The sequence below is a fragment of the Pavona decussata genome, unplaced genomic scaffold (genome assembly GCF_977016875.1).
Source record: "Pavona decussata unplaced genomic scaffold, jaPavDecu1.1 SCAFFOLD_102, whole genome shotgun sequence".
In the NCBI taxonomy this organism is placed as follows: Eukaryota; Metazoa; Cnidaria; class Anthozoa; order Scleractinia; family Agariciidae; genus Pavona; species Pavona decussata.
The window spans coordinates 2,920,001-2,934,149 of record NW_028145517.1 but is presented as its reverse complement, the minus strand read 5'-3'; the positions used below and the strand labels follow the sequence as shown (position 1 = coordinate 2,934,149).

General features: G+C 39.3%; 2 protein-coding genes and 2 long non-coding RNA genes across 4 annotated transcripts in view; 2 read left to right on the top strand and 2 right to left on the bottom strand.

Moving 5' to 3' along the window:
• The first annotated feature begins 1 nt into the window (after window position 1).
• On the top strand, window positions 2-4,817 carry LOC146471639 (uncharacterized). The gene is made up of 5 exons (XM_085120030.1): window positions 2-1,130; window positions 1,764-1,893; window positions 2,570-2,676; window positions 3,419-3,515; window positions 4,144-4,817. Exons 1-5 carry the CDS (start codon window positions 106-108, stop codon window positions 4,264-4,266), a joined length of 1,482 nt encoding a protein of 493 aa, XP_084976156.1. The 5' UTR covers window positions 2-105; the 3' UTR covers window positions 4,267-4,817.
• A 325-nt stretch (window positions 4,818-5,142) lies between these two features.
• Window positions 5,143-8,005, bottom strand: LOC146471638 (tripeptidyl-peptidase 1-like). Its single transcript, XM_085120028.1, has one exon. The coding sequence runs from the start codon at window positions 7,962-7,964 to the stop codon at window positions 6,249-6,251; it is 1,716 nt and encodes a 571-aa protein (XP_084976154.1). The 5' UTR covers window positions 7,965-8,005; the 3' UTR covers window positions 5,143-6,248.
• Window positions 8,006-9,368: 1,363 nt separating this feature from the next.
• LOC146471637 (uncharacterized) lies at window positions 9,369-12,980 on the top strand. Its single transcript, XR_014866791.1, has 2 exons — window positions 9,369-9,902; window positions 12,537-12,980. It is a non-coding gene; the product is annotated as an uncharacterized LOC146471637 (long non-coding RNA).
• LOC146471636 (uncharacterized) overlaps window positions 12,911-14,149 on the bottom strand; it is a 4,721-nt gene continuing 3,482 nt past the window's right edge. The window contains exon 2 of the long non-coding RNA XR_014866790.1: window positions 12,911-13,102. This is a non-coding gene — a long non-coding RNA (uncharacterized LOC146471636). The remainder of the gene's footprint in view (window positions 13,103-14,149) is intronic.

Sequence of the window (14,149 nt, the reverse complement as noted above, 5' to 3'; positions counted from 1 at the left end):
AGCGCTGACCACAATAGACCATTTTTCAAACATGGCGGACGAAACTTAGCGCGTGGTGTACAAATTTTCTCGTATAAATCTGAAGTTTTAGTGAAATTTATCGCAATGCAGAGCTCTTTCGAGGTGTTAGAGTGGGATAGTATATCAAAAGAACAAGACTCCCTGGTTAATAAGTTGTTTGGTGAAATCTCGGACTGTACAGCAAGCAAAACCTCTTTAGTAACTTCTTCAAGCGATGGTAGTGTTAATGTTCATAAAGGGAGTAAGCTTACACCCAAGGGAGAGAAAAGAAAGGCGTTACATGACGAGGAAAGTTCAAAGAAACCGAAAAAGAAACGAAAGGACAAGAGGGAAAAGAATAAATTCAAGAAAGATCAGAAGTTGAATTCTCAACACACAGAGTTAAGCCGAGACAACCAATCAGAAACCAGTGGGGACAAGGTTGACAACGTCCATCAAGGTGGTCATTTGAAAAACGAGAAAAGAGAGTCGTTGCATAATAAAGAGAGTTCAGACAAGCAGGAAAAGAAGCGAAAGAAAAAGGGACAAAGAAATAAATTCAAAACAGATGAAAGTACTGAGCTCATAGAAACTAATGAGGGGGCTTGTGCTGAGAGAGTTTCTCAAGTTAAAGAGGCTGAAAGTGTTGCTTCTCTGACAATGTTAAGTCAAAGTGCGGAAAATTTTGACAAAAATAAAGTCAATGAAGAACGCATTAGTAATAAAATGAAGAAGTCTAAGAGAAAGAAGACAAAAGAGAGAAGCAAAGAGGTGATGGGAGAAAGTGATTTAGATCTAGAAACAAATCGCAAACAGAAAAGAAAGAAAACAAGAAATGAAGTAAAACTCAATTCTTCTCAGCAAACAACAAATGACAGTACGAAGCTCAGTGATGGTCCCCCTGCTTCTCAAAATAAAGCAAGTCTTTATGATAAGATGACAAAGCAGTTGGAATCTTCCAGGTTTCGCTGGATAAATGAACAGCTGTACACTACCACAGGAGATGAGGCAGTCGCTATGTTCTCTGAAGACCCCAGCTTGTTCGATATTTATCACCGAGGTTTCACCAATCAAGTCAAATTATGGCCAGTCAATCCTGTTGATAAGATCATTGAGTGGTTGAAGAAAAGGTAAACTTAAGAACCAGAGAAGGGTGTGGGAAATCCCAAGGGGAGGGGGGAGAGGTGGTACTCAAGAAAATTCTATACTAGGAGACTCCTCCCTAGGTCAAAACCCTCACCCTTTTATATACCATATTTGTCAGGAAAGGCAACCCTTTCATATACCTTCCATAGGAAATAGTACCCCTTTCAGATACCTACAGTAGGAACACTCCATCTTTTTTCATTGGGTCTGTTTTAGATATTTTGAAAGGCCCTTTTAAATACCTAAATGACCGTTTTCCTGGCCCTTTGCTATACTTCGGCTCATAAAATTCATCCTAAAAAAGAAAACCCCTTTTTGGGCAGAGCCTCCCCAATAGTCCACTTCCCTCCTCCCCATGGGAAATTCTTTGGTCTATTATTAATTACATGGATTTAAGTCAAAAGAGGTAATAATTTTGAATCCTATTGAAATCTGATTTGTTTTTCACACTTTCTTTGGCAACTTTTGCAAATGAAAAAAGAGCAAGATTTTAAGGAGGGTGAGCCTGCTACTCTCACAAGCAAGAGAAGAGGGGTGGTAGGGTGGCTCTCCATTTTATCTGTTTGTTTCTGCCTCCAAATTAAACTTGTCATTAATAACAGTTACTTGTTTTTTAGACCTACCTCAGATGTGGTGGCAGATTTTGGCTGTGGAGAAGCAGTCATTGCCCAAAGTGTTATGAATAAAGTTCATTCATTTGACCTTGTAGCAAAGAACAAATTTGTAACAGCATGCAACATGGCAAAGGTTGGTTGTAGTAAACAGAAAGACTTAGGTTGAGCTATGTTTCTCAGGAATGTAGGAATTCACATTTGCTTGGTTTTGCCTAACCACATGTAACTGTGATTGCTTAACCCTTTAAGCCATAACAGTGATCAGCATCAAATTTCTCCTTGTAATACCAATGCTTATTCAATCCCTGAGGTCATGAGAATTAAGGATATGATCACCCAAGGTGAATTTTCTTGATATTTTAATAACTTCTCCCCAGTACTTTTATAAGAAAAGTATGGGGATAAGATAGGAGAATTTATTGTTTGATATTGAGGAGTGAAAGGGTTAAAAGACTTGCAACACTTCTTCAACCAGTTAACTTCCTTTAGTTTGCAAATTATCCTAGGGAAGGCCTAATTTCAGTAAAGTTGAACCTCTCCTTACGGACACCTCTCTATTACGGACAGTTCACTTGGTCCCTGAAAGACTGAAATCCACATAAAGACTACTTCTCTAAAACGGACACCTCTATAATACGGACACCTATTCCTGTCCCCTTGGTGTCCGTAACAAAGAGGTTCGACTGTATTGGATTTAGGGCTTTGCGAATTAAACATACCGTGTACTTACAGTAAATTGAAACCATGCTTAACTGATTGACCATTCTCACTCAGTTCAAGTGAAAATATCCATTCTTGTTTTTCCATAGGTCCCTTTGAATTCTCAAAGTGTTGATGTTGCTGTATTCTGTCTTTCACTGATGGGAACGAACGTGGTAGATTTCTTGAGAGAAGCCCACAGGGTCCTAAAACTGGGGCAAGTTCTTCCTTTTTTTCTCAGTGTGGTTTATAAAATAAAGAAGCAATGCCCTTTTGACCTGTACCTACTTTACTGTTTCCTGAGTGCTGAAAATATTTTAATAATTTAAGATATCCAGTTTGATTTTGTAGTACTCTTCTTATGACTCTGTAATGATATTAGTAATCCAGTGTCTGCAAGTTGATGTTACCAAATATGACTTTTTGGTATAATTTTTATTGCAAAAATGGATAACAAGGTATTAAATAAAATAATGAACTAGTTTTATGTCAGTGGAGGTGGAGGGGAGGGGATACCCAGGTATATTAGTTAGATGGGGGTGCAAAAACTTACTTGGCCAGTTAGAAATTAGCGATTTTGAATTTTTGGGGGGTTTGAATTTTCCAGAGGACATATTTTGGGTGGAAATATCTTAGCAGGGACATACTTTAGGGATTTTACGTGGAGGGGGGGGGGGGGGGAAATGGACTTTTCTTGGTTGTATTTTGGGCCATACCAATATACTGAATAGCCCACCCTCTCCCCGGGACTGAATGTTACGTGTCTTGGACTTTTGCCTCAACGATCACTGGTTTGAAGCTGCAGTTAATGTTGTTTCACTCTAGGTTGGAATAGCATTCTACTATGGGTGAAAACTAATGTTCCTAGTTACTTTACATGTTTGGTTATTTGGCTTGTTCTATTCATGGGACTGCACACAGGCTTAACCTTTGCATGTATGTGTTTTGTCACATTCTAGTGGTGTCCTGAAAGTGGCTGAAGTGACCAGTCGTATAACTGATACAACAGAGTTTGCAAAGTCCCTCTCAAGACTGGGTTTCAAACTTCAAAAGGAGGCATGTAATTCTGTATAGAAAATGTCAAATGTCTCGTGATTGTGTGGCTACTTTAAAAATAGGTTCCATATATACATGTGTGTTGTGGTTCATAGTTTATCCTTGGTTCAATTTTTGTTGCATTGCAACATGTTACCCATATTTAAATAAGTAAACAGCCTCCCTAACAATATTATTACCCCACCCCACCCCTCCAAGATTATAACCCTTACTGAAAGGCCACAGATACATCTAATTTACCATCTCTGTCCACTTCTGTTTAGTCCCTGATTTTTTATTTAATACCTTCTCAAAGCCAACGTCTCCCAACAGGAGTCAAACCTAAGACCTTCCAGTTACTAGTTCAGATGTTCTACTACTGAGCTACAGGAGGCTTGTAGGCCATTAAAACTATGGATTTGAAGTCAGTGTGTGGAAAATGTGCAATGGAATGTGATGGTATATATATTAAGCCTGGCAAAAAAATGAAAATGATGCTTCATTCAGTCAATGACAAAAAGAAATCCGAGTTCACCTAACAGGAGTTGAACCTTTGGTTGGGCCTTTCCTATGCAACTACTTTTTTTTTGAAAATCGATAATTTTATTAGATGGCAGATTTAATGTTTTCCATTGTTTATGTCTCCTAGGACTCCTCAAACAAGATGTTTGTGTTGTTTGATTTCATCAAAGATAAAGAATCAGTGAAGACAGTTCCATCACACAAGCTGGACGGCCTAAAGCTCAAACCTTGCATTTACAAAAAGCGCTAATTTGTAAAATATGAACATGTGGCAAGAACCAGGATTTTCTTGAGTTGACATTTAGCAAATTGTCACATAATGAAAGTATCAGAAGTGCTTTAGAAATAATAAGAGTACATGTGGCATTAACAAAAATCCAATCCCAGCACGTAAAATGCAAAAAGATCTTTCCTTGGGTGCTTACCATTTAGGCAAACCACCCGGATGGAAATTTTTGGCATAAATATGAAATGATTTAGCTTGTCTTAACAGAAGATTAGATAACATGCAAAATGTATGAACATCAGCTGTAAAATCCCAAAAGAGTAATAAAAATGCATCACTTTGACCAGAAGCCCATAATTTCAGACGTACTCCAAATAGAATGATGCATACCATTTGATTTTTCAACTGGAATTTCTGGGTTTTCCATGTAAATGGTAAGCACCCCTTGTTTCCATGGAAGTGGTGATTTTTACTGGGTCAGACATAACCCTAGGTGCCAGAGCCTTTTAAGTGTGGTTTTCAGGTCTGGTTTAAGTCCCCTACGCCCTGCTCAGTCAGGAAACATAATCATAGGTTTTTATTGCAAATGAAGCACAAAACAGTGGATAAAGCATTGGAAGAACATTTCCTGAAGGAATTCAAGGCTTCATGCAAAAACTCCAGTGAATCTGAGCTAAAACAACAAAATGAAATGCGACATAGTAAAGAAATAAGGTTGGTTGTGCACTGAGCCCTTCAACTTTAACTGGGAAAAATATTTCAATATCTTTGTGAACTAAATACTTGAAATGAAAATATACCTTTTCTTTTCACTGTGTTACATGATTGTATATGTATAGTGAATTACTTTTTTAAGCCATACAGAGCAAGGTAGCACACTAAAAATTATGCAAAAACAAAAAAAGATACACATTTATTCATTCATTCCTCCTAAAGCTATAATTTGATGAGAACATAACAATAGTCAATTCAATATAATTTTGTGGTGTGTTTACGGCATATCAAAAAAGTGTTTTTGAATTCAAAATAAAACCCTATTTATGATCCCTGTTGACTAAAATCTTTTTTAATAATCTCAGCTAGAAGTCATATCCCATGAAAGCTCTATAAAGCCCCAGGGGGCTAATTTAGATCTGTACATCAAGAAAGCAGGCCTCAGTCCACATAAGAAATTCAGGCAAAAAAGGAAACTGTAATAAACTTTTTTGAAATTCTATTACACCATTATAGTGCAAATCAAAAGACTATGATCAGCTTAAATTTTTATATGTTTGTAGCCTTCCATTGGCTGAGAGTGGAAACTGCAGACATGTAACAAAACAGATGGTGATGCAGCCACCCCTTGTTTTCTCAGATAATTTCAATTCTCTTTCAAAGTTAATAAAAGCGTTCACTGTTTTCAGATTTGTACTATAACTGAACATAGAAACAACAGGTTGTTTTTAATGGTTTATCCCTTTAAGCCCTCACAGTTATCAGCACCAAATTTCTCCTTGTAATATCAATGCTTATTGAACCACTGCAGTCATTAGAATAAAGGTGAATAGGTCATTTTCGAGTTGCTGTGAACCTCATTATGAAAGCGAGGCTAAGTGCAAAACTTTTCAAATGAAAATTAGTTTTGTTTGCATATGAATAAAAACTAATTTTCACAACAAAAACTTTGCACTTAGCCTTGATTTTGTTATGACGTTCACAGCAACTCGGAAATGGCCTTTTGTTTTGAAATTTTAGTAACTTCTCCCCAGTACTTTTGTAAGAAGAGTAAGGGGACAAGCCCAATACCCACATCTAATGGAAAGTTTTCAAGTTTGATGTTCTGACCGTCTAACTTGATGTTACTTTGGGGTTTTGTAAAATACCAGAAAGTAGGGGAAGGGGGAGCAGTGGATTAATAGAGTCTGACATTTAAATGGAAGACTTTTAGAATAGGAGACAAGGGAGCTTAATAGAGCTTTTGCAGAAGCACAACCTGAAGCTGTTTTTAGAAAATCCCCTTTGTGGTGTCACTGGTAACTAACAGCAGCTTTCAATAATGCTGGAAAGTTAGGAGTACCAGATCCTGTTACTGGATCCCAGCCAGTGGTGGCATAGAAACCTGTATCACCCGCCAAACATCCTTCGTTGTTCCCAGTGGTAACATCATACAAGGCTGCAGCATTCTGATACAAGAAGGGATTCAGGAATCCTAAGGCAGACTTCTTACTGTGGAGTCGTGCATCATTCAGCAATGAAATGATTCCAGCGACTGTTGGTGTTGAAGCCGATGTTCCAGCCACGCCAGGAACAGGGACCATGTTGTTGACGATCCAGAAGTGATTACTTAGTGCCGCAACATCGGGAAATCCACGACCACCAGAGTTAAAGTAGGAGGATGGTGGAATGTTGGGTCCTGTCTTTAGGTAATTCTGGACTACGTCATTTTGATACGATGGTCGTGGGAAGATGTTACTGAATCCTCCACCACTTATATCATAGCCATATTCGCCAGATACTGTGAAGGGATCATTAAATGCTGTGCCGCCAACAGTGGTGACATAGGGAGATGATGATGGGTACATTGGGCGGAATTTTGCCTTTTTGCAACCGGCACCATTGTCGCCGCTTGCGAATAGAAATGAGAGCCCTCGAACACCAGCCTTCTGGAACTCCACATTGATCCTGTTCATGTATGCAACATCAAGTGTATCCTCATTGTCACTGTAGCTTACACTATGTACCCAGGGCACAACTGAGCGATTACTTATGTCCAGAAGCCACTCCAAGAAGGGTTCTTGGGACTGATGGCGCCCGCCAGTGCTCCAGAACCAAGTTGGCACCATAGCGCCAAGGCTCATAATGTACTGGGTGTCGAGGCTGGCTTCAATACCAGAGCGTCCACTGTCTGGGCCGATCACCTTTGTCATCTTTTCTAGATGCTTGAAGGAACTGCCAAACATGTAGAAAAACTCCTCTAAATCTGTAGGGCTGTAGTACTGTTCCAAAAATTGTGCCACTGATTGGCGGTTCTCTGGATGACTGCCAACCACATCCGATACATTATAGCGCTGTCGTAAAACACTTGGGAAGACACCGATGTGGACCTGGTCCCTTGTTAGCATGCTTTGGAGAAATTCCTGGCCAGAGACTCTGGGCGTTGATGGACCATTTACAGCTGGGAAGCGAAGCACTCCACCCACAAAGTCTACATGAGGAGCAATAGCCTTTGGGACAGAGTAAAGCTTAACCGAACGAATAACGGGTTTGGACAGTTTGGAGTGTTTGAAACGGTAGAATTTCGCGCCAGCAAGCATCGCCTCCGCAGATTCGCACGACATCCGGCATGTCATGAAATCTTCGGTGAGAATAGAGCTGCAATCACTGGAACGAACGCCATGTTGTCTCAGCCAGGACTGGACGATCGACAGCGTTTCTTCAGATGGCGCGATCAGACGCGTAAGGTTCGACAAGGAAAGATGATTGCCGTACTCTGAAGATCTCGGATCGGACACTTCCCAGAAGATTCGTTCCAGCGATTCTAAGTTGCGTTGCTTGAGCGCGATGGTCAGAATTACTTCTTCCGAGGGTGACAGGCGATCCAGCTTTTCCCAGCCTTCCACTTTCCACGCGTTGACATCGTGGCTGTTTTCCAGGAAAACGTACTCTTTGCTTCGTGGTTTGGCGGCGGAAAGGCCGAAGAAGACCAGAAAATATACGATACACGCAAACTTCCAGCCCTCCATCTTTATACAAAGCTGCGCCTGGCCGGAAGCGCATGCAAATCATGTGATTGACCCGGATTGTCCCGGATAAAAAGAGAAAAGATTGGATGACACGTTCTTTTTGACCAGCGGAGTATCTCTAAGTAGAACCCACTCTTTTCTCTTTCTGGTCATTGTAGGTCCGCAGGGTGTTGATGTTGTGAAAGGGTAGAAAAGCTACTACTCCTCGGCCGGCCGCAGAACTGTAGTCGTTCATGTGGCGATGTCGTCGTCTTGGCCAGCCCTCGTAATCACCTCGTGTGTTGGGCGAAAACTTCGTTTAGGATAGTATTTATGTATTAGGCAAACAGGGACTTCCATGTTCAACCTCCCTGTTTCCACGTATTGGCTAGAATACTGGCCGATTGAGTTAGCCGGACACATTACTTTGCCGCAACAGCATCAACACCTTTCTTCTGTAAGGTCCCCTATTAACGTATGCCACCGCCACCCACTTAATGTTGAGTATTGACGCAGATGTCACACCGATTGATTCGCCTTTAATTTGTTCATCAACAGGGCATTGAAAGGGAGGAGGAGGTGGATGAATGAATGAATGAATGAATGAATGAATGAATGAATGAATGAATGAATGAATGAATGAATGAATGAATGAATGAATGAATGAATGAATGATTGATTGATTAAATGAATGAATGAATGAATGAATGAATGAATGAATGAATGAATGAATGAATGAATGAATGAATGAATGAATGAATGAATGAATGAATGAATGAATGAATGAATGAATGAATGAATGAATGAATTGTAGATCAGCTTCAGTGAGGTCTCCAGGCCAGGATTGTACAATAAGTCAAACTTACACATCGGCTCATTCTCTGGCCTTCTCAATTTGTGACCCGCGAGGAAACAGAGCTCATGTCGGCGCATCGTCATGGAAATACGACTTACTGACCTACTTCAAAACGTAAGGTGTGAAATTAAGAGATTAAACACATCTCCGCAAAGCTAAAAGTTTTAGAGAATGATGTATTATTCAGTCAGTGACACAGGCAAAAACTCGGAAAAAGGAAATCCGAGTGCTTCTATCAGGAATCGAACCAATGACCTTCCGATTGCTTGTTAAGATGCCCGGGGGGGGGGGGGGGTACTCCCCTATATAAGGTATATAGGTATGTGCCGCCCCAAAGGGTATGGTTTTTGAGCCGTTTTGGTCTGAAAACGGGTATAGATTTTGACAATTTCGGTCTGAAATCGGGTCGGGTTTTTGGGGCGGGGAACATTTACAAAAGGTTACAAACATATTTTTCTTCTCAGTACGTAACTGGAACGACTAACTGATTGCGAGAAAAAGAAATAGATAAACTATGTCATTCCAGCTTACTTTTACTCCTTGCGTCAACTTCCGTTCGGCACCAGGGGCGGGGCAGAAGACTCGTCAAATTTTCGTATCTGAATCATCCAACAAAAGTTGACGTCACATCCGGTCAAATTGGCGCCCAGCAGCCTGTCTCGGCGAAGTCGAATTATGGCGTCTGGGTCGGGCATGATTTCTTCGGATTTTTGAGCCATCAGTATCAGGAATTGTGAACTGTGGATATGAAAGATGTTGTAAAGATATTGCTTCGACTTCATGAGCAAGGGTTTTCCAAAGGAGTCATTTTTTCTATTGTTTTGACGGAAAATACGAGACAGCTAAGCGTCGTGTCATGGCGAAAATTTCACACTCTCAAAACGGGTGGCGTTCAGACTTTTGGCTCTTGTGGCTTCTGATCGTTCGAAAGCTGAAATTTTAATAGCCTATCCCGTGTGCAACATAATGGAGGAGACATCGCCAGTCATAGTTTGCAGTGTTAACATCGGGAACCTAATTATCTCTCGACGTGAAGTGTTGGAAGCCTGTATCATTGAAGCTGTTCCAATTGTCTTCGTTGTAAGAGACTCGTAATCTTCCAGGTGAGTAAATGTAGTTATCTTCATTTCCAGTTCTTTTCTGCCGACGTGAGTACCTTTACATGTGGGCTTTAGAGTAATAAGTCGGTTTTTTGCTTCGTAGTTCTTTAATAAAGACGCAAGTGACGTTCAATTAATAAATAGCTTTAGTAATTCTGGTAATTCTCTTATCTGAAATGCATTTCATATCATGTTGTCCTGCCAGTGCAGGCTTGAGGAGGGGCTTGAGTCAGAAAATGTATCTGCGTGGCCTGGTTCATATTGCTAGTGTGAGAGAGTTGTTAAACTTATTGATGTCAAGCCATCTTAAACAATAAATTAAATAGCATTATTGCGAATGACATTATTTCTCAAGTATAATTTGAAAGAAACAACCCCTTCACCCTTTACCTCATCTGCACTCTCACCACTTGGGTGCTCATGGGTGAGGGCTTTTTATACATTTGCACTATAATTATGCACCTGTGACATCAAATTGTGGTAAGAAAAAAAAGTATGCCACAAGCCACAGACAAGTGGCATGACTGATGTTCTTACCTTGTTTTGAAGTCCTCTTTGGGTTATCAAAGGACACATGGAAGGCCAAATGGACTTTGAAAACTCTTTATGGCTGACAATGTCATTTGTACATCATATAATTATTTACCAGTTATTTCAGTTATGTTAGTTGGTGCCAAATATTTAAGGGTCGGGAATTGTCTTTTTCTCTGTCTCCAAGGTTGGGGAGGAGAACATAAAGTAAAAAAAAATATATATATATTTTGCAAATTCCTGGAGGTTATCTATCAGCAGTAATTGACCCATACATTAAGTTCAAATAACATTGTCTCCTTTGAACCAATGAAATTCAAAGTTCATTTTGACAAGGAATATTGAGTTTTGTTCAATTCAATGAAAAATCAAAAGTTCAATAACTACACAGTCAGTTCAAAAACCACACATCAGTTCAGTGACAGTTGACCTCAATTGTAAGAATAACTATAGGTGAAAGGTTTTTTATTCCAATGGGACAGATAAGAGGAGAGGGGAGGAGAGAGGGTTTTACGGGAGCGTGGTCCATATTTAGAGTAGGCAGAAAGTACAAGTGAAACTAATAAGTATCCATGTATTACAAATAATGGTAACAGGCTTACATGCATTTAAAAATCTATTGCCCACTTATCCATTGTTTGTCTTTGTAATCATATTTGGCAACAGTTTCCCAATAATGTAGCTTTTTCTTGGACATGTTTCACTTCCTTCTTGTCAATGATGCAGATTAGTGGTCCGTTGGTAAATTTGTAAAAATCTAGAAGTCCTATGGTTCATTGAAAATCAAAAAGTCAAATAACCATAGCAATAGTTCAAAAAACACACATCAGTTCAGTGACAGTAGACCTATGTAAGAAAAACTATAGGTGATGTGTTTTCAACTTTCTCTTCTTTAAGCTTGTCAAGGATGCAAATGAGAGGCCTGCTAGTAAATTGGGCAATTCCAGAAAATATCCATACCCAACAACGGACGGCTTCCATGTTTTAACCCCCCCTTGCCTTCGGAAATTCCAAAATGCGTGACCCCCCCATGCCCTCAGAATTCCTTAATCGTGAACCCCCCCTCCCCTTCAGAATTTCCGGTTTTTCTGGGAAGTACATTTTCGACTTAGCAACGCCTATATGAACAAACGAACATGAATTTATGCCTCCTCAGGGCTGTGATCTAGCGGCGCTAGGCGACAAGCTTTACTCTTCAGCGACAAGAAAAACCTACCGCTAGTGGTCAGGCTGTGAAAACTTCTTTTTAAGTCCAAATTTGGCTATAATAATAAACACCATTTACGGCAGTTTTACTCCTCTTTGTTTTCTTGTGCTGTTTTGACGTTTACAAAGCAGAATAGCTCAAATTCAGACAGTTAAAATCTTTCAGCGTTCAAATAAACCGTCGAGTCTTGTTGCGTCGTTTTATACGTCATGTAGTGTGCACGAAAGTGTTCTCAACCCATATGCTTCATGTAGTGTACATGAAATGTATCATGATCTATCGATGCTGGTTTCCTGCTTCCGCGGTCATACGTTCGTGGATAATTTTATTTACGAACTACAAAAGTCCACTACAATAGCGTTTTCAAGGAACTCACTCTACACTGTCTACCCCAGAAATCCCACCTGTGGAATTCAACAGTGCCTTCGGATATTTAATCGTAAATACCCCCCCATGCCCTCAGAATTCCATAATCGTGAACCCCCCCTCCCCTTCGGAAATCCTAAAAGCCGTCCGTGGTATGGTATGGATATTTTCTGGAATCGCCCATTTCATATTAGTTCACTTCAAAGAAGGCTTACAAATTCAATCACCACACCAAAACAACAAACCTTCCACCCCTCCCCACCCCGCCAAAAAAGGGAGAATTATATAAATGTATATATTTGTTAACCACCTGGGTGATAGCAGACCTCAAAATTAAGAAAATTTACTGGTGTTGGTTTTATTAGTTCAATGGATCTTGCAGGTAGGGAAAGGGAAGGAAGTGGACAAATACGTTTGCATTATATAATAGGGTTTATAAGTTATATTACCATAGTTAAGAATTTTCCTTACCTACATGAAATTTTTAGGGATTTAATGTTTTTAATTTTTCTTTTTAATTATTTTATCTTTAGAGATTTAAACAAACACTCAAAAGGAAAGAGACCGGCAAATCCCCCTGAGATGGCAAGAAAGGAAATAGACAGCAAACGGAAGAAAGCAACAAGACTGGAAGAAACTGCGATGGCCATACAGTTAGCAGAAGACAAGGAGGAGCTTGTAAAAAAGGAAACAGGGATTGTGGCCCTTGAGAGAAGAGTCAAGAAACAAGAAGATCAGTTAAGAAGTAAAGCGAACAAATTAAAAAAAAATAATAAAACAGTAATGGAGGCCCAGTAGGTGGCTGCCCAGCTAAGGCATATGGCTGGTCAGCTTGACAGCTTGGCTGACCAAATTTTGGATCATAGGAATACGTCAATGTAATCAAACATGATGCTGTACACCAATGTGAAAATTATTGTCAGCAGACATTTATTAGACTTTGACACAGTAAATTATAATAAATCATATACACTGTAGCTAAGTGGCCATTGCAGTTACTCCTGGTCTTGTCACATTCTTCCTTTTACTGTCTGTTTCCTTTCTTGCCGTCTCAGGGGGATTTGCTGGTCTCTTTCCTTTTGAGTTTTTGTTTAAATCTCTAAAATAAAATAATTAAAACGAAAAATTAAAAACATTAAATCCCTAAAAATTTCATGGAGGTAAGGAAAATTCTAAACTATGGTAATGTAACTTATAAACCCTATTAATATAATGCAAACATATTTGTTTGGAATTGGAATTTTAGATAAACTTAGATACTGTCTCTATGAATACGCTTAAACAACTATACTATACGCTCATATATCCATATCGAAATTACGGGTCAACGAGCTGGGGTACTGCATGCCAAACAAAATTTAAAAAGATAAAAATAAGACATATTACTGCCTTCACTGCATCTTCTTTGCACACAAAAGAGATAATGCAACATTTTACTCTATTCGAAATCCTTAAGCTAGAGAACATTTTTAAATTGAAAATTGGTTCCCTTGTGCATAAATTACAATACAATAAAAAAAACACCCCCTGCACTCCATGATCTTGGTTTCCTAGCTTCTGATATCCATAAATATAATACCAGATTTGCCACTAGTCAAAACCTGTACAGACCATTTTCTTGAACTGATTATGGTTTAGCACGGTTTAGAGTAGTGGCATCACAAACCTGGGAAACAATTCCAAGGGAAGTTAAGTGTCTGCGCCACAATGTTTTTCGAAGAAATACAAATTTTTTCTGCTTGATAGCCAAACAATAATATTAAAAAAATTTAACGTATACCATATACTTATAATTTGCTGTAAACACTTTTTTCCGTACTGTTGTATTGTCATCTCCCAAGCCTAATTTAATTAGCAGAGCTCTTCAACCAGTATTATAAATTCTACTTTCCCCTATTTTATTTAATTGCACGGAGGTATTTTACAATAACAGTCCAAATTCCGGCGCGCTGATTGGCCCATAGCTATTGTCTATAAAAGTACAGAAATTAAAAATTTCAGATGTAATGCGCGCGCTTTTTCAACGAAAAAGAAATTGCCAATTCCGCTCATACTTTTTCCATGTTATTGTAAAAAGCAAATTGGCAGCAGTTTTCTATGGTCTATACTCTTATAGACCATAAAATGATGCTATAAAATGTCCAAA

Bases quoted from the DNA above. Each gene is read 5' to 3' on its own strand.
- LOC146471639 (XM_085120030.1), top strand. From the start codon at position 106: ATGCAGAGCTCTTTCGAGGTGTTAGAGTGGGATAGTATATCAAAAGAA. The intron at 2,677-3,418 runs GCAAGTTCTTCC...GTCACATTCTAG, and splicing joins CACAGGGTCCTAAAACTGGG to TGGTGTCCTGAAAGTGGCTG. The intron at 3,516-4,143 runs GCATGTAATTCT...TATGTCTCCTAG, and splicing joins GTTTCAAACTTCAAAAGGAG to GACTCCTCAAACAAGATGTT.
- LOC146471638 (XM_085120028.1), bottom strand. From the start codon at position 7,964: ATGGAGGGCTGGAAGTTTGCGTGTATCGTATATTTTCTGGTCTTCTTC.